The sequence below is a fragment of the Ochotona princeps genome, chromosome 12 (assembly GCF_030435755.1).
Source record: "Ochotona princeps isolate mOchPri1 chromosome 12, mOchPri1.hap1, whole genome shotgun sequence".
Lineage (NCBI taxonomy): Eukaryota > Metazoa > Chordata > Mammalia > Lagomorpha > Ochotonidae > Ochotona > Ochotona princeps.
This window is the reverse complement of record NC_080843.1, coordinates 67695838-67716381: the sequence shown is the minus strand read 5'-3', so window position 1 is coordinate 67716381 and position 20544 is coordinate 67695838. Positions and strand designations below refer to the sequence as shown.

The 20544-nt window shown below is 39.8% G+C and overlaps 1 protein-coding gene across 2 annotated transcripts in view; it reads right to left on the bottom strand.

Annotated features, from left to right (window-relative positions):
• XPO4 (exportin 4) overlaps nucleotides 1-20544 on the bottom strand; it is a 101859-nt gene that overhangs the window by 25062 nt on the left and 56253 nt on the right. For both annotated transcript variants that reach the window (XM_058670987.1, XM_058670986.1), the window contains exons 7-9: nucleotides 11997-12109; nucleotides 7655-7812; nucleotides 7224-7398 (exon numbers count right to left, since the gene is read on the bottom strand). In XM_058670987.1, coding sequence (XP_058526970.1) covers nucleotides 7224-7398; nucleotides 7655-7812; nucleotides 11997-12109 — 446 coding nt within the window. The remainder of the gene's footprint in view (nucleotides 1-7223; nucleotides 7399-7654; nucleotides 7813-11996; nucleotides 12110-20544) is intronic.

Here is a 20544-nt window from a genome sequence, read left to right as displayed (position 1 = left end):
TGGTAGGGCAAAACAGACTCTACGGACAATGATCACGCAGTACTGCCATGCCCAAGCACAGAGCTCAACTTAAGCCTGGCTGCAAGAGAAGGCAGTTTTATTCCTTTAAGAACGTATTAAATGCTCAGAGCTAGGCACTAACACGGAGATGAAGAAAAACATCTGTGGCATGCTTGTACACTTAACGAAGCAAGTGCTTTGCAGTCATCATTTGTTAAGTCTTAACAATTTATCTTGCCAAAATAAACAGACTTAGAGCACATATCTTAAGGGGAACTTGGGAACAGCACCCTCTGAGTTTCAAAAAGCAAAAGTAGGACATTTTCCACAACTTATCTTTGTTGTTTTTAAGGATTTGCTTATCTCTGTAGTATGATAATTTAAAGATTCATTTACAGAAAAGTATAAACAAAATGAAAAAGCTTTGTTTGCCATTCTGTGACCGAAAAGGCTTTGACAATATCTCCTATAGAGCCTGTGAGAGTCATATTTCACTGGATGGGGAGTTAAAACCAAGACTGAACTTGCAAAATGCTATCTCAATCCCTTTGACACTAAAACACGAGCAGCTCATCAGGCAAAGTGAGAGACATTCGGTTGATGACAATTGGCAACTGAATCTTTCGATCTAATCACAGAGAACTGGGCGAAGTGGCGCTCTTCCCTAATCCCTTGGCCCTGCTCCATGGCCACGCTGGCCCAAGCCCAGCAGACGAGCCCACAGCACGCGCAGCAGCGACTCAGGCACACTAGACACAACGTGCTCACGCCCTGGGCTTCATCAGGCTTTCTGCCAGAGAGGCTTTGGAGAGGGGCTTAGGGCTTACAAAACTACTTGACCCCACTTTACTCCATTTGGAAATGCAGGGTGGAGAACGACACCAACAGATATCAGCACTTCTCTGTTAGCGCCCAGAATTAACCTGGAGGTATACAGAGCAGTGAATTAGTAGGTCATCAGTCACAGAAAATGTGTTTTTAAAGTTTTAGCAATTATATTGAATATACAATTCTAAAACAGTAGTTAATTTTATTTATGAAAATGCTGTGAGATGAGGCCTTGGAAAGAAAACTTTCAGTCCATAAATCTCCCCCACATCTTCTTGACATGAAACCAAGAGAATAATGATGATTTTAACTGTCTGAAATCCCAGAAAAAAGTGGAACATAAAAGATTAGGGGTTGGGAGGAGGAGAAAAGCAGCCAGCGGACCACAGCGCTTTTGGAGGACAGTGAAGGTGCTGTGCCCGAGACTACAAAGGCAGACCCACAGCATTTAACCTTTGTCCAAACTCAGGGGCCACACACCAAGAAGGCACCCTCCCCAAGTGGACTGGTGAGGATGAGCCAAGAGGCCTCGGCACTCCCAGTGGCATACCCCTGCCCTGGGGCACCGATGGCACACGGGACTCACTGGAAATGAGTCTGCTGGTGTTGGGGGGGCGGCTACAGGAAAGCTGATTATCAGTCTTTGTTATGAAAGTAGAACTTCTCCGAAATAAAGCATTTATATTTGGTATAGCTATCCGTATATCAGATACTGTGGAAATATACAAAATAAACCTCACAACAAGGTGCTGTGATATAATCAATGTTGCTACTCCACTGCAAACCAGTTCACATCTGCTCTTGACAACCATGATTCTAAGCTTAACTATCAGTTCTTTGCTACAGTCCATTTCATTACAATGTATGTTTTTTTCCCAGTGAAAAATAAATAACCAGGACATGACAGCTGTAACTTTTTTCTATGAAACTGGAAAGATCTTGCTGATCAGCAACATTATTTTCATAGATAAGCATGAGTTATTTGAGAAATGCTTATAATGCAATACAGAAACAAAAAAGGAATATACAATATACAATAATTTTTATATACAATACATACACACACAATAATTTTTATAAAAAGCTCTATTTCCCAAGAGTAACCTTTTAAGAAGCTTCTTAATTTGAACAGGTAATTTCAGGTTTCAAAAGTTCAAGGGAATGGGATGAAAAGAGATAAGTTTGTTGGGGTACAATTCATGCATGGCCTTTACACTTTTTCCCCCATGAATTTAAAGGGAAAATCCCTAACAGTATACTATTTTATAATCTTCGCAGAGAGTACATAATTGTTCATTATTCTTTATATTTTTGTATCATATAAAATTCATACTTAAAAAACTTCATGCACTCTCCATTTTAAAAGATTTGAAGGTCCTTGAAGCCCAACTGCAAAGCAAGTTAATTCATTTTTCAGTTATTTTAAACTATTTCCAGTTATTTAAGCTTTTCCTACCTAGTTCTAAAGCAGATAATTATTTTCAAGGGTCCCAGCGAGGTGGCCTAGTGGCTAAAGTCCTCGTCTTGAACACACCAGGATCCCATATGGGCGCCGGTTCGGATTGGCTCAGCACCAGCCGCTGCGGCTCACTTGGGGAGTGAATCATCGGATGGAAGATCTTCCTCTCTGTCTCTCCTCCTCTGTGTATATCTGACTTTGTAATAAAAATGAATAAATCTTAAAAAAAAAAAGCAGATAATTATTTTCCAAGTATCCATTTTATGGCTTCTGAAATGTCCCAAGAGAAGCTGATTTAGCATACAAGCGTTGCAGCTGTTACAAAATTCCTATAAATGATCCTTTACATAGCAAGAGTTCAAACTGCAATTGACAGTTTTTAAATGTTGCACTCCCAGATTAACAAACATCCTTCCTTTTGCAAATGTGTATGAATTTGCAAATTCTTCATGCAAAGAAATACATATGCATTAGACATCATGCTTGGCATATGTAGGTGTTCAACAGATATTTATGGAATTGAATTATGTAAAACTTAACATGGGGTTTGCATTAAGATTGGTGCATCAGATTTAAATAGTTAAGTCGATGCAGACAAATCCTGAAACACAGGACTTGTTTCATACTCTGTAAAAGTTTGATGAGTTATTGTTGAGTTTATTAAGGATGGATTATTATTGACAAGTTTATTGCTAAGTGTTAGAGCACTTCTTTAATCGCACTCAATTAAATAGTAACTACTTTTTTTTTTTACAAATATTGATGAACTTAAAGCTATATTCTGATGTTATTATATTATCATTAATGTGCAAGGATTTTTTCTTGGATTTCCTAAGCTGTGCCTGCTGGTGAGAAGGGGCTTCGGCAGGTTGCCTTGCTAGGTTGCCCTGCTCCCCGCAGCCATCGGAGCCACTGCTCAGGGAGGTTCAGAAATTGTCAGATGACTCATCCTCTGCGAGTGAAGGTGCAAGCTGACACCACCATTCCAGGAAGTAAATATTATTTTCCAACTCGTCACTGAGACAACTCCAATTTGTGCCATGAACTTCTCAATCTGTACTAATCTATAATTTACTATCAATGTATTCCCTTACACCAAATCTCTCCACAATGTAATCACAAAGACAGAGAAACTAGATTTTGAAGCAAGATGCTGATCTTAAACGCCCTCCACTGCGTTACACTCTGAATAGCAATGCTGTCCAGTGTCCTCTTCCCACCCACGCTACCAGTCTCAGATCAGGCTCCAGATGTACTAGCATAAAATGCGAACTTCTTACTCTACAGTGGTATCTATTACCAAACCCCTTACCCACAGGCACACCCCAAAAAAACCATGGCAACCTTGGCAACTGCTAGATTCTCTTTTTTTTAACTTCAGTAATTACATTGTATTATGTGACACAGTTACATAGATACTTGGGTTCTCCCCACCCCTCCCCAAACCCTCCCACCATGGTGGATTCCTCCACCTTGTTGCATAACCACAGCTCAAGTTCAGTTGAGATTTCCCCATTGCAAGCGTATACCAAACATAGAGTCCAGCATCTTATTGTCCCGTCAAGTTAAACGGCTTCTTAGGTATACCCTCTCTGGTCTGATGACAGAGCCAGCAGAGTATCATCCCAGTCAATTGAAAGCTCCAACATACCATCAGCAAAAATTTACATCATTATGGAATTAATTGACATAGTAATGAGTAACCAATATGTTAAAAGTAAATGCGGGTTCCCAGCCACCTTCTGTGACCACCTCACTCAAGAAATGGGCACGGGAAATGGGCAGACACTTCACAAAGGAACAAACCCAAATGGCAAATAAACATATGAAAAAATGCTCAAGTTCCCTGGCAATAAGGGAAATCCAAATTAGAACATCAATGAGGTACCACCTAACGCCAGTAAGACTGGCCCACATGAATAAAAGCACCAACGACACTTGTTGGCGAGGTTGCAGGGAAAAGGGAACCCTACTCCACTGCTGGTGGGGCTGCAGGCTGGTACAGCCTCTATGGAAATCAGTATGGAGAATATTCAAACAACTCAAATTCAACATACCGTATGATCCAGCAATAGCACTCCTAGGAATATATCCAGAACACTTGTTCTATGAGAAACCAACATGCACTCCTATGTTCATAGCAGCACAATCAGTGATTGCAAAAACATGGAAACAACCAAAATGCCCATCAACAGAGGATTGGATAAGAAAGCTATGGTTCATCTACTCCATGGAATACTACTCAGCTATTAAAAAAAACAAAATGCAGTTCTTTGTGGCCAAATGGGCCAAACTGGAAACCATAATGCTAAGGGAAATGAGCCAATCCCAAAAGGTTAAATACCACATGTTTGCCTTAATTTAAGATGATATGATGTTATGTATAACATGTTATGTTTTGAATGTTATATGTTGTGTATAAACTAAAATTGAAGTATAGATTCTCTTAACTCAACATGCCACGTGGCTTTTTCTTGAGGACCCTACTTGTGGACCAAGCTCAGAATCTTCTGACAAAAGAAAACAAGAACTAGGCTCCAGTGCAGCGTTCAAGTCATACCGTCCTCAAATCCCATCAAGTTCAAATGGATGTACTAGCATTAGACATGTCTAAAAGAGTAGATAGTTAAATATGGAAAATTAAAATTTGGATCTTGACAACATTGCTTCATATCAACAATCATTCCTAAAACTTCCATCCAGCAACAGATAGGAATTTGAATTTTATTTTGTAATGAAAAGGAATTCCTATTTTTAGGAAGCCTAAGTAACACCAGGAGATCTGATGGAAACAGAGTAACTTCATGGGAACAGAGCATAGTTCTTGGTAGCTGAACACTGGCAGCCATTGCTGTAAACACTACCACTGTCAAGTCCACAGCCACGGACCAAGGACATATCCCTGAGACGTCAGTCAGAATTCTTCCCCACAGACATGTTTCCTTCCTTTCTTTTGCTAAAGCTATATAATCACAATCAAATACATGAATGTAAAACGATTCTAAAACAAGACATAATCCAAATGCATTCCTAAAGTAATTTTGAAAGGATTACAGTAGGTGTATATGCAGAACCTGTGTTCCTATGGAGAAAAACAACTTCTCCAACAGAAAACATTTCACAAAATTGAAATTATACGAATTATTTTTAAAAATCGAAACGGTAAAAAAATCCCCGTTTATATAAAACAAATCTCAACCACCAGCCATACATGTAAGGCAGCCCATTCAGGGCAGGTTGTCAATAAATGGCATTACTCATATTCATTTTTCAAACTATTATTCAATATTTTATTGTGTATAGCCATATAGTTAATCTGTGCCATAAAACACCAGAAGGAATGATTATTCCTTAAAATAAGGAAGCATGCACAAAAAAGGTAAAACAAGAAGATATGGGCTCTTGGGCTCTGTCCCCAGAAGACCGGGTTATTTGACTGGGTCGCTTCAATTTCATTCACTCTGATTTCCAGGATTAATACAAGCCTGAGGGATATCTTCCCCTCAGCTCTTTTCAATAGGTGATTATTTCTAAAAAACAGAACTGTTGAATGCCATTAAACATCTCAATTAGAAATAATTTTCACAAGCCCCACCTTTATTAAATGAAGCCTGTTAGGTACATGATGACTACCACACGCTCTTGTGAAATATACACAATATACAGCTACCTCTCTGAAAATGTACGGAGGCCTTCTCTCGTCCAATACTGTTATGTCAAATCCGGACAGAAAACATTCAAGTATTTAATCTCCCTCCAAAATACATCCTGAGCTTAAAGTGTGCAAACCAAGGATGGCACGTATCTCTTAGCAATTCTTAAACACATTTAGGAACACTTAACACACAATTAACAACTAAAAGGTAGCTGGGTGTCTAAGTATGTGATCAATACGCTCTGCAATGCACCTGGCTTAGACGGGACGAGGGAGCACAATGAAGCCCCGTCCAACCAGGCCTGCCCGCTCCAGAGTCCCTGCCACGGGCCAGGGGCTGAGCAGGCCTCACTGCTGGGCTTCTCATGCTGAGAACATAACAACTCTCCTGAGAAATTCAAATATCATGTCTTTAACCTTCTATTCCTTTACCCTCTACACTCTGTCTACCACCTAAATCCCCGTCTAACCGTGTTCCTTTCTGCAAATCACTAACCTGCCCAATTACATAAACATAACCATTCCTGAGTCTGTTGTCTCGGATTAGGAATTTAAGAATCCACATCCACAAGGCCAGACAGGAACCCAACACTCCAAACCTCAGCGGGAAATTCCAACAGATGCTTTCAAATATCCTTCAGAAAGCACGCACGCTTTGACTCACAACAAAAAATCAGTCTCAACACTTTTAGTAACGACTTTGTTAGAAATATTCATTTAAAAATTTGTACCAAAAAAAAAATCTGTTGATATTATTATAAGTTTTAATTTCAATGTAAATTAAATTTGACTAAAACATACTATTGAATTATATTACTAAAAAAATTAAAGATCAATGACAATCAAATTTTGCTTATATAATTTCCAAATAAAAATAAAATTTTAAATCCCATTTATAATTACATTAATCATAACCACATCACTAAATTAGCAGCACTTGGTAAACCTCACCACAGCCTCCACTGTTAAAATGTGGTCTCAGTATTTCTAACGGAAGTATTTTATTTCACTTCCTTCATGCAGACACAAAAGTCATTTCAGAATTAAAAATCTGTAAAGCCAGCAAATTTCATCTACAACACTAATTTTAATGCATGAATTCTTAAAAGTCCTGTTTCCAAATACATATTGCCAAACACCTGGCACATGTAGGACAAAAACCTAATTTTAATAATAGCCAGCTCTGGCTAAACTCAGTTACTTGCAGTGAGAGGTGTTTCAGAGGCAGGATACATTTCCCCAGGAAAAGCAGACAGCACTTATTTGAGGATAACCACTCACCACTTCTTCCAAAGCAGCACTTCGCCCGAAAGAACAAGTGAGGTGTGTGAGGCAGTTAACAAAGGAGGAGAAGAGTTCACTTGGAATGGCAGTCAGGACGTTGCGCGGGAACACGGTTATCAGGTTGCTGATAATGCTGGAGATCCCCACCGCTTCGGAATCTTCTATCTCAATTCTACGAATCAAGGCATGAGTATTAAGCGGGAGTAAGAGGAAAGTTAAAAAGGTTCATCTTCAGCATGCAACTATCACCTAGTCTGTTTTGCAGAGTTATGGATCTGTGTATTATTCTCAAATCACCCATACAAACTTTACTGCAAAATATTAATAAAGGGGGCGTGTAAGGGGAGTGGCACTAGTCTCTTTTTCCTCCACTGTCAAACACAAACACAAAACAGAGATTTCCTTTCATAAAGGGCAAGGATACCTACCCATTGATAGTATTCAGTAATCCCTCAATGAAGTGTGCTAGGTAATCAACTTGTGATCCTTCATCAGGGAAGATGGGGCCATGAAGAGAAGCTAACTGGGCAAGGCACTGGAGGGAATCTTGTGCCATGTCTGAATCTTCTCTGATTTTTCGATGGACCTGTTGGAAAGAATTACTAATCCGTAAAAGCAAATTCTTCTTTTGTAAGGGTCACACGTCTACAATGTCAAGTAAGGCAAGAGAAAAAAATTTACTGAAGCTGGTTATTTCTAGAAAAACAAATTATGAATTAAGCTAAACTTCAGAAGTGTCCCTCAGTCTCCTTTATGTTACAGGCCGTGATGGTAAACACACAGGATGATTTGCTTCCACTGGGGGTTTACCTGCATTTTGAAAACTGAACTGTTTCCAGTATGTTAGGACAAAGAGAGAAACAGATGCCAGCCAGCCAGTCGGACATACTGCTTCTTCTAAAAACAGCAACGATGACAGTCATCTGTATTATGCTAACTATGCCTAGCTCCGGCTTCCTGCTAAAGTTAGCAGACAAGTTCAATTGAAGAGTATATAGACCCTGCTTCTGCACAAGTAAACAGTTGTCACTTACAAAACACAGTGCCTCGCTCAATCTCAAACATGCACCCACTCAACCTGCAAAGAAGCATATTCCTGAACACTGCGATGACATAAAATGGCTTGGGAGTCTCATTCTTCTTAATGTTTTTATCATTGCAATTCATACTAATTTTTTTTTTAAAAAAACTTAAGCTATGCTTCAATCCATTTAAAAACTTACTGATTTTATTTCAATGATGCAATACTATTGTGAAACATCTGGTACATAGTGCTCTGTGTAAATAAAGTACTCCCTAAACATTGGTCCATAATTTTACAGCGTCATCAACGCTCACGTTCAAAAGTTCTACTCTGTGACCTGACCTATTTAAACACACACAGGAAAACTTACTGAAAAAATTATAACAGTGATTTTAACCTTATTATATGATCAATTTGATGATCTTTTTTTCTTTCTCCAAGGTCTTAACTATTCCAGCCCTTTACTTTCCCACACAAAACTCTAAACAATGCACCACTTGGAACATTTATTCTCTATTTGATTCAGTTACGTTCACTCTGACTTTGAAAGCCACTGGCATCTATTAAGGCCAGAACATCTCTTTTACTGATTGATTCCATCAGTCTTTCACTTCTTGAGATTCTGGTAAACAAACCCAAAATCATTAACAGCTTTAAAAATCACAAAGATATTAGATCTACAGAAATGCTTAAAACGTGGTTTTTTTTTGGGGGGGGGTCTAGAACAGGGATTACCAAACCATGGCCAAAGGACACTTTTTACATGGCATATGAGCCAATGAAATAATAATCACTTTTTTCATTTATATACAGTTAAAAAAAATCAAGGCTTTTATGTAACCAATTATGCAAAATGGACTTTTATAAAGCATTAGTAATACAGCAAAAGCAATACTTTAGTTTCATTGGGACACCAGCCACACTTATTTCTTTTTCGTCCACGGCAGCTTCTGAACTTCAGTGCAATGTCAAACACAACCAACCAACCGATCTGCAAATTATCTACTCTCTGTCCTACAAAGGACAAGTTCACCAATGTTTGGGGTAGAAAACAAATGTTTTTCAAACTATTCCAATAAACTTTAAGTTCCATTTAGTAAACTCAGAGTAGAATTCACAAGCTGGTAAATGCACATAACCTCATTTGTGAACTTTTCAACAACAAAATCTCATTCTTACAAGTTCTTTGAAAACCATGAATAAACTGTATGGTAATTACACCATACATTTACTGAAACTGCCAACGTAACAAAGCAAAAGTCAACAAATGTCTTGGAGCCTGTATGCAATGTCCTAGCTTAACTGATGGTTTCTGAAACATGAACCACATAAAACATACTAAATGTCTAAATTTTATAGAATATAAACTGTCAGTCTTCCAATGCCAGCATTACAGGGATTCTCCCCCAATATCTGGAATATACTTCAATAAAAATGGATTTACACAATCAGCAACTAAATGTGCCACCTGCCTAAGGGCCAGAGGCAGGAGAATAAAGGAATGTGAAGTATAGCAGGACAGTCCAGGTCACTGGTAAAAATTTTCCAAGACAGGGAATAAAGGAGAAGAGAGTTGGTAAAATAATGAATTCTGCTGGAACATTTGAAATCTCAGATGTCTGTGGGCCATGCAAATTAAGACACCAAGTAAGCACTTGGATGTAAAGCTCTGGAACTCTGCAGCAGCCTGTGCTGAATGTAGATTCAGGAGGCATCGGTGAGATGGGGCCCGAGGCCACGTGTGGGGAAGAGCCAGCCCGGGAAGGGGCGGACTGCCAGCCAAGTGAACAGGAACGCAAAGATTTATGTGAGGAGCCAAAAGAGCACAGTGAGATAGGCAAGAATCTGTAAAAAGGGGATAAAAATCTAGAGACTGTTCTTGTAAAACAAACAAACAAAAACACAACACCTTATAAAAGCAAAGAAAATTTGAGAAATTGGTAAATCTCCAAGGGGAAGAATGCTATAAAAAATTACTAAATTTCAGATATGTTCAGTATTTAAAACTAAAATCCTGGGCATCAGTATATTTTATATATAAATCTCGCCAAGTCTGGCACAAGGATAATCTCCACAAGAAAATGAGTTTAAGTTAGGTAATGAATTCACATAATTGAAAGTAAAGTTAATTAAAATATTAGCTAACATTTTTGTGAAAAAGCAACAAAATTTAAATTGTTTCTATTCTGCTTAAATGAAAAAGTAACTAGCTAAACCCATAAAACTGTTCAAATGACAAGGGGAAAAGGGTTAACTTTCCAACTCCAGCTTCTTGCAAGTGGCGGTTCACAGCTGACAGGAGCAGCTGTCTAGTTTCCCCAGACAGCTGCTCCACGCTGCTGGGGCTGCTTCCACGACTGCCAGCAAGCTTTCACCTTTTCAGAAACTGCTGGGGCAGGATCTACTTTCAGTCAAATGAATTATACAAAGGATTGAGCTTGGATTCATATCAAAACAATTCCTGCGAGATGAGGCAGGCAACAGAATTTTATAACTGTTAAAATCCTAACTTTGATCATGACAATGCTTTTGTCCTAATTTCTGATTCATAATCGCCTGGTCCAAGACGATTAAAAATCAGTTGAAACATTTCTACAGGAAACATCTTTTCTGTATACCCACGGGTAACTATGAATTGTTCAAATACATACCACTTAATTACAATGTTTTAAATGGCTACATGAAAAAGGCAGCTGTAAGGTTTATGCATAATATTTTAAAAGCAAATGAAAAGCTAAGAAAGTATAATTAGTGGCTGAGATTAAGCAGAATAGCCTTGCTTTTTTTTTTTCTTTTTAATTGGACTTATTTGGATTTTTATTCAAATCATTGCATCTGACATGTACATTCACTCTGTAACCAAAAATTAGTATCACTCACACACACACACACACACACACACACTCTCTCTTCTCCAGCTTTTGAATGTTCTACTGGAGAAATTCACCGGCAACTGTGGGAACTTACTTCTGACTTGTTAGAATGGACCTAATAAAGCTGCGATGCAGTGATATGGGCCTAACCCCAGGCTGCCGCTCATGATCAGCATGTGGGAAGCAGTTCTCCCAGTGTGGTCCAGGGAGCTCCAGCGGCTCCGTCATTTGTTTTTGAGGGAAAAACCATCTTCACAGGACTAGGAAAACACCGCCTACCTATTCTATTTCTACTGATACACGTGCATACAGTGGAGTTTCCCTGAGGCCACCTGAGATGCAATACTGCATTCAATGCAAAGCAGAAGCGGGCAGGATAATCTGTCTGCCATCTGTGATAAACCTGATATCAGAGATTTGCAAAATGTACAACAATTGCCAGTTTTGTCACTAAATTACTCAATTACTTTGCTTTCACAAATACTATTACACTTGCATTAAAATGCCATTTAACGTGTACTGCTTTTTTAAAAAAAAAACTGTGATATTTTAATAAATTAGTCATTTTTAAAAGAATGGTTCTTGATTTGAATTTCAGGAAGATAAATATTAAAGGCAATGAACATAAACAGAAGCTTTTTGGGATCTTCAGTAATTCTTTCAGGAAAGTAAAGAGGACAGGGGATTAAAGTTTGAGAATTCCTACTCATAATTAGATAGCATCTTTCAGTTTCATAAGGAGATCGGACTTTTACAAATGAACAAGAACCTCTGAACATCATTTCTGTTTGCGCCAACATGTTCAACGGGGGGGAAAGGCTGCAGGAACAACCCACTGATGCTCTCCTCTCTGCGGGCCGCGGGCAGACTTACTGTGAAGAAAAGCTCCATGACCCTGCTGTCCAGCAGCGTCTCCCGCCACGACTCCGTTGGCTTCAACAGCACATTTTGTGAGGATTCAAACATAGCTATATAATGTCTGCCCAGTTATCTGGTGTCAAGGTCAACAACAATGACATTCTTACTTTGTCTCAAGTCTAAGTATACCCTAAATATAACAGGAGCCATCCAGAAAGAATGCAGTGGAAACAGCTTAAGCCTCTTCACATATGCTACATAACTCACGCATGAAGCTAAGGAATAAAAGGCATAGGTCCTGCAAAAAAACAGAGAATGCTTCAGGAATGCAAGACAATTATTCGTTATAACTAAATGTCATGCTGCAGGGATAAATGATTTTTAATAATTAGAGTGCTTAACAGTGACAAAACAGTAATTGCAAAGTAGATGCGAAAATATGTAAAAAGCACCAATTCCTTCAAGTTAGTCCACCAATACAACACTTAAAATCACACAATAAATAATGTGAGGCTCATATAGTCCACTTGGAGAAACAAATCATTTCAAAAGAAATATATTAGAGAAGACAAAGAAGGTAATCGCATGGTACTGAAGAACAAACCCTAGAGACTACAGAACCCAAATACCAGGCCCAAACAGTTCACATAAAACTTCGATGCTCACTTTAAAAAACCTCACAGGTCGGGCCCGGCACAGTGGCCTAGCGGCTAAAGTCCTCGCCTTGCATGTGCCAGGACCCCATATGAGCACTGGTTCTAATCCCGGCAGCTCCACTTCCCATCCAGCTCCCTGCTTGTGGCCTGGGAAAGCAGTCGAGGACGGCCCAAAGCATTGGGACCCTGCACCCGCGTGGGAGACCTGGAAGAGGTTCCTGGCTCCTGGCTTCGGATCGGTGCAGCACCAGCCCGCTGCTGCTCACTTGGGGAGTGAATCATTGGACGGAAGATCTTCCTCTCTGTCTCTCCTCCTCTCTGTATATCTGACTTTGTAATAAAAATAAATCCTTAAAAAAAAAAAAAAACAAAACCTCACAGGTTACACAATTTTATGGTGTTCAGAATATGAGCAAATTTCAAATATAATGCTGTTTCTTTTTGCCATAAATTAGTCATCTTTATATATTTGTAGGTGTTAATGCTGTTTGGGGACAATGATGCAAGTTACATCCCTTCCACTGCTAGAGGCATGCTCAGGTAAAAGACCTCAAACTAGGCAACGTATACAATAACAAGAGTTATTAATAGTTACGTTAATAACAGTAATTCAAAATGACAATCTGTAAGCATTTAGATACAAAAGCAAAAATGCTATGCTTTCATTAAACCCCAAATCACTAATTTTACAGAGAAAGAGTGAAGCTGTGACAAGGCTTTGGAAACTGTTTCCTACAAAGATTACTGCTTCCCCTTTTAAAATAATGAATAAATAATATCTTGCCTCTGAACAGTGCAGATGAACACTGCACGTTCTCGCAAGACGGAAGCCACTGCAGCTTCTGAGAAGTTATCCGCCAGTTAGTTATAAATCCTGAACTTCCAATCAGGTTCATCTGAACTTCGTTTTTCTCTTCCTCTATCTGCCCCCTTGTGGAGGTGCAGGGAAAGGGTCGAAATAAAAGGAAAGATATCAACTCAAAAAAAAAAAAAAAAGTCAGAATTTTAAAGAAAAAAAAAATCAGGCCAAAAGGCTGAGAGCAATCAATGAGTCCATTTCCTCACAAAGTACCTCTTTGGGCCAAAGCTTGATGTTATATTCTTTCCTCAATACCATATGTTGAATAGTTTCTTTTTTAAGGTATTTAGAAAGGACTCAGTGTCTTTCACAGAGCAAACTGAAATGCTAACGGATGAAATGTCTCTACCTTGTAGGAGAACAGTGCCTGCAGGCTGGGCTGGCTGTAAGCCGCCTGTCCCAGTTGCAGCTTCTCTCTGGCTCTGTGTTTGCCACTTATCACACAGGACAGGAGGCTACTATGGTATCAACCACTTGAGCAAGATAATCAATTTTTGCCCAACATAAAAATGAAAAAACATGGGCCCAGAGTCTAAGCCTCTGCTGGCAGCGCCTGCCTCCCAAACAGGTACTAGTTCGAGTCCGCAGATACTCCACTTTCCCAGAACCAGCTCCCTGCTTAGGCTGTGGGAAAGCAGCAGCAAATGGCCCATGTATTTAGGCCCCTGCACCCACCTGGGAGACCCAGGAGGAGCTCCGAGCCCCTGGCTTCGGATTGGCTCACCTCCAGTCATTACAGCTATTTTTGGGGAGTGAATCAGCAGAGGGAAAACTCAGCCTCTCATCTCTGTAACTTTGCCTTACAAATAAAAATCAATAACTAAATCTAAAGGAAAAAAAAGGAAAAACATTCCACATATCTTTTTCCAATTTTATTCCCCTCAATTTTCAAAGTAAATTTTATGTAATACAAAGGTTTTTTGGTATTGTAAGCAGTTAATGTTATTAACAGGGCCCAAAGCGGTAGCCTAATGGCTAAAATCTTCGCGTTGCATGCACTGGGATCCCGTGAGTGCCAGTTTGTGTCCCAGCTGTTCCACTTTCCATCCAGCTCCCTGCTTGTGGCCTGGGAAAGCAACAGAAGATGGCCCAAAGCCTTGGGACCCTGCACTCAAGTGGGAGACCCAGAAGAAGCTCCTGGCACCTGGCTTTGGAACTGCTTACCTCCGACCATTGTGGTCACTTCGGGAGTGAATCAGGGGTCAGAAGACCTTTCATCTCCCCCTCTCTGTATATCCAACTTTCCAATAAAAATAAATAAATCTTTAAAAACAAGTATTAACAGCTATGTTGCATACTGTACTGAATAAAAATAGGCAATTTATGAAAATTTAATTCCTTTTTCTAGGATTTGCAATTGAATAAAATGGAATTAATTCCTTTTGGAATATCCAAATCTAACAAAATACATTTGTATATGTTAATTAGTAAGCATTTGTAACCAGGAAGGAGTATTTATATGCTTATAGAGCAAAATAAATCATCATGTTATTTTAAAATGAATCATGTTTTGAGAAAAATAAACAGGTTCATATCAGGATAATAAAATGGTTAGTTTCCAGGCAGGCCATGTGTCACATTAGGAATTGGCAGACACCACCCTCCCTCGGGGTAAAATGGCAGATGCTTCAGTTATTACCACTGCAAGAAAGAGCCAGAACTCCCCGAGGCTCCAGGTAAGCCAGCACACAGGAAGAGCGACATGGCCCGAGTGCTGTCAGCTTGGCAGTGAGACACTGGGTGCCGCGGCAGAGTGCCGCCTCCATACTGGGCTCTGGTTCCTGAATCGAGCCGATACGGCAACACTGGGAGGCAGCAGGGACGGCTCAGGCAACTGCGTACCTATTAAACGGGTGGAAAAATCTAGATTGAGTTTTGGGTTCCAGTCTGGGCTGGGGTGCCAGCTCATCCTGAACCACGGCAAGCAAGCTGCGGCAGTGACTCAGCAGCTGGGAACTTGTAAGCTTCTATCTATAATTAAAGAGGTGGCAGAAGCACAGACACTAATGCGGATGGATTTTTCTAACTCGGAAATTTGGAAAAGCTTATTCCAGGAGCATGAAGATGATGAGCATTCCAATGATGCCTGCCACTTACAACACAGCAAGCAGAGTAGCTAGGCTCCCAGTAAGTGGGAGGTCATAAGACCAAGGATTAATACATATTACAGAAGAAACTAAAACCAAACCAAGGTTCATGGGGGTAGTAATCTACCATCTTACTGCTTGTGCGTGTGTGTGTGTGTGTGTGTGTGTGTGTAACACATCTGTTATTTGAAAAGACCAATGGATGGGTTTGACAGTGCAGGACCCAGAGATAAAATGCAATGAACTGCACAGCACACTTACACATTAAGTTCAAAATCCTCAAACCTCATTTTAAGGATCTTGCATTTGGTCTTTCCTGGTTGTGGGCTTTTCTAAGCACACGGTCCTTAGTGGCACAATATGTATGGCCAAATTTCCTTTAAAAACTGGATAAGCGGAGTGCTGTTACAACCTGAGTATCTTACATATCATTGACAGCACAGAAAGATTTGTGAGTTTAATATCAAATACTTATCATAGAATACTTTCCCCATTAACTATTTTAAAGTTCCATGTGAGTCTTATTTTCCAACATCAAAGCTGGAAAGAATTTTTAACTCTGGCACGTCTGCCTCCCACGAAGGAGGAGTTCTTTGGAAACAAACCGTGTAGTGACTGCAGTTATTTTTCACTGGAAAGTTCTACACTATAGATATAACTATTTTCTTTTTGATCAGCCTAACACTTTCACTTTTACGTGACAAAAACGCATATATTTTTTTTGACAAGACACAACTATAATCACAAACAACACCTCATCCTACTTTAACGGACTAATCATCCTCCAAAGTTTTAACATAACAAAAAAAAAAAAGAATAGCCTAATAATGAACAAGCTTTTAAGAAAAAAGGGGGAAAAAATTTTCATTCAAGCAAAAAACTATCCTGAGAATTGTGAATTATCAGATTCACGTGCTCTGTGGGCGAGGAATGTCATAATGACCACGCAGGTGCTAGGACCGTTACTGTGCAACTCCATGGCTTATTCCTCAGTTTCTTAAAAACTAGTCAGAAGCACAATGGTGGGTTGCATACAGATTTAGAACATTCATTTTACACTCAAAATATCGTAAAAAAAGTAAATTATTCATTTTTAAATTTCTTATTCCCAGATGACTTGCTTTTTCTATATTAGTAAGAAATTTAAAACTGTTATTGCCACCTCAGACAACTATTCAACTAAAACAGTTAAAAAAACCCAACAAAACCACAATCACCAGAATTCAGAAATCCAGCAATTCTACCCTTAAAAAATAAGTTACAAGTACACAATCTTTATTGCGTGAGACATGCAAGACAAAACCGACTGGCATGAATTAGAGAGCTGTCATTTAGTCCAAGTCCAAACATAATTTGGGAATTTTCTTGGGCTATGGCTCTATACATTTTTCTAAAACAAATACTGAACTTGTGTCATTTGTACTTTTTTATCAGAATAATGCACTTGTAACCCAACAAATTACAATCTCATCAACTAGTCAGGAAAACAGGGCTGCTTGCAGTCTTCTAATAACCCTGTATTTTTCAAGAAAAATTTATCAGCCAGAAGTAATCTGAGTTCCTCTTCCTATGTTTTCACCAACTGAATGAACTAGGAGTTACACTACAATAATTCCTCTTTCAAACGCAAGCTCACTCACTTTGAGCAGGACTTCCAGCAATGGCTCGGAACACCTAACCAGCTTCTAAGCTCACCATCACTGTAATCCCCCCAAAACCAGTTACAGAGAGCTATGAGTGTATTTTAAAGCATTACCAACAGCAAAGAATTCACTCTCCATGCCCTGCCTCTCTCCTACAAAACGATTCTCTGCTGGGGAAAGCCCACCAGCTTCTGAGAAATCAAAGGCACATAAACGCAGCACCTGCCTTACGCTGTAACTGCATGACCAGAGACACACACACACTAGGCTAAGAGCCAGAAGGACAGAGCTTAATCGCACCCTGCTACTGACTGTCACCGGATAATCCTACTAAGTCTTCTGTCTCGAATTTTTGAACAACAAACACTATTATAAGCTGGTATGTATATTTTCACATGAAGGGCCAAAGGGTCATGTTGGAAAATACGAGAGTCCTCAAAAATGCAGCCAGGCTTTCATTTGCTCATTGACAGCGTCGGTAAGACGATCATTTTGTGGCTGATACCAAAGCAAATTAAAAATAATTCAACAGCTGCAAGTTATCAACAAATATGGTCAATCTGAAAAGAAAATTTCTCTCCTGTATTCTTTTTAGTGCTTTATGTTTGGGAAGATCTTGTAGCAACACAGGCATTTTGCAAAAGTAGAAAACACTTCCCTGTCTCCCTCTTCGCAATATTCTTAACTCACTTTATCAGCCAAAGGAAATTTCAGGGGAAGAACTCAAGCTTTTCTTAACTTCCTTCACTACTAATTCCCTTGACAACAAAAACTGTTTTTTTCTCCCTGGCACAGCCCGATCTTACAGAGGCTAGATAGTCTGAAAAAGCCAAAGTCCTTTGAGACAGTAAACTTGACTCACCTGAATGGTTTCCCGAGCAGTCTCCACGCAGTGAGGTTGGCGAACCTGGAAATCCTGATTTACCTAGAAACTTCTACACTCCCTCACTATTCTCTGATCCAGTTAGCTTTCCCCAGGCGATTGTCTTCAAAAAATTATCAAAACCAAATCAGATCCACGAAAATAGAATACCATCAAAAGGCAGTGTAACCAAACTATAAAAAGAAATATTACTGAAGCTAACATACCACATACACCTGCCAAAAATTCTTATTACAAAACAATACTGTCATTTATGATAAGTACTGCCAAAACTCGAAAGCATTTATGCATACCAGGTGAACTACTGGCTGAATTCTATTACAAGCATAAACAACAGCCCAGAGTTTAGCCACTATTTCTGAACCGGCCTCTCTAAATAATAAATCCTGTTAAGCATCCATGCAAGCTGCTAACAACACAATGGGTGAAAACCTGGCCCATACTTCAACGGAGCTTCCCGACAAAGGGAAATCAACCGATGAAACACTGGGAACTGAGAAAAATGGGGAGAAATCGTAAACAGAGTTTGCATCCATAGAGCCCGGGAGAACTGTAACTGACGCAGACCACACAGCCTAAGCACAGCTTGGTACCTGGGCAGAATGAGGCTCCTGAAGAAAGGCACACGGCTGACAGGCACAGCGCAGACCACCCAGCACCTCAGAGAACCCACCTTCCTGACAGTGGGGGCAGGACAGAGGACCGCAGCAGTGGAAACTTGCTTTACACAATGTGGCTTAAACAAATGTAGCAAGTAGGTGGACTTCATCTTAAAATTCTTTCGGCAGGGCCTGGCGCGGTAGCCTAGGAGCTAAAGTCTTCACCTTGCACTGGCCAGGATCCCATATGGGTGTCGGTTCTACAACTGGCAGCCCCGCTTCCCATCCAGCTCCCTTCCTGTGGCCTGGGAAACTAGCAGAGGACAATTCAAGGCCTTGGGATGCTGCACCCGTGTGGGGGACCCAGAAGAGGCTCCAGGCTCCTGACTTTGGTTCTGCACAGCTCTGGCTGTTGAGCTCACTTGGGGAGACAATCAGCACACGGAAGATCCTCTTCTCTTTCTTTCTCTTTCTCCTCTGTATATCTGCCTTTCTAATATAAATAAATATTAAGAAAAAATTTTTTTCAACAGAGTTGGCATGAGGACACCAGGGCCAGGGAATGAAATAATTTGCGAACCATGAGAGGAAGCTGTGGATCCTTACAGTAGCATTCACAAAACCCAGGCACTGTGGACCTTGAATAGCCCAGGTCTGAGTAGCTAAGTGTTTTTATAAATCACCTTTGGAAAATATTACACATGAAAATATTATGTCTGTAAAATATTCTTTTATCAAAAATCCCCCAAATTCATGAAAAATTAGAATTAGAGTTAACAATTGAGCTCAGCAGGGTTACAGGGTATAAGATCAACAGATAAAATCTACTTAGATTGAATTGCATAAACAAATAATTAACAAAATAAAAATGAAAGTACAACTGAATTTTAAATATACTTAAGGGGCCCAGCACAGTGGCCTAGCAGCTAAAGTCCTCGCCTTGAACACGCCAGGATCCCATATAGGTGGTTCATGTCCTGGCAGCCCCGCTTCCCATCCAGCTCCCTGCCTGTGGCCTGGGAAAGCAGTCGAGGACGGCCCGGGGCCTTGGGACCTGCACCCACACCTGAAGTCCCTGGCTCCTGGCTTCAGATCGGCGCAGCTCCAGCCGTTGTGGCCACGTGGGGAGTCAATCATCAGACGGAAGATCTTCCTCTCTGTCTCTCCTCCTCTCTGTATATCTGACTTTGCAACAAAAATAAATCTTTTAAAAAAATACTTAAATTTGATGCAATCCCAATCAGAACCTTAGCTTCCTTTCTTCTGGAAACTGCTCAATCACTCCTGGATTTACACATTCTATTGTACACGGTATAAAGGCGGGATGACTTCAGCATTCGGCGTGTGCCATTCCTTCCCGTGGGTGATACAGTCCATTTGTGGACATTCACTTAGTTGCAAATTAGAGGATGCAAGCAATACAACAGTGCCAAGGGGGCTGCTGAAGGACACAGGATAGCTTTTGAGCGGTGATAAATGTCCCCTAAAACTAGTGATACGGAAGTGACGCAATGCTGAGGACAGACTATTAACTGTATATTTCAAATGCTCATTTTAATTAGACTCGTATATTTAAATATGACAACACTCATTTAAATAACAGTATAAATATATTAAACATTTAGATATATTCAAATGCCAGTTTAAATATAATTAAATGTTATTTTAATTATATTTTCTTAACTTTTACTTTTCATTATAAAGCTCCATAGGTTCAGGGATTACCTCTTTCTTCCTCCTATACCAATACTAGTTTAAGAAAAAGAAAAAAGGGGGGGGGGGAGCCTACACTTTACAAAAATTTCATGTCATTCACCTGTGTCTTATTTATCAATG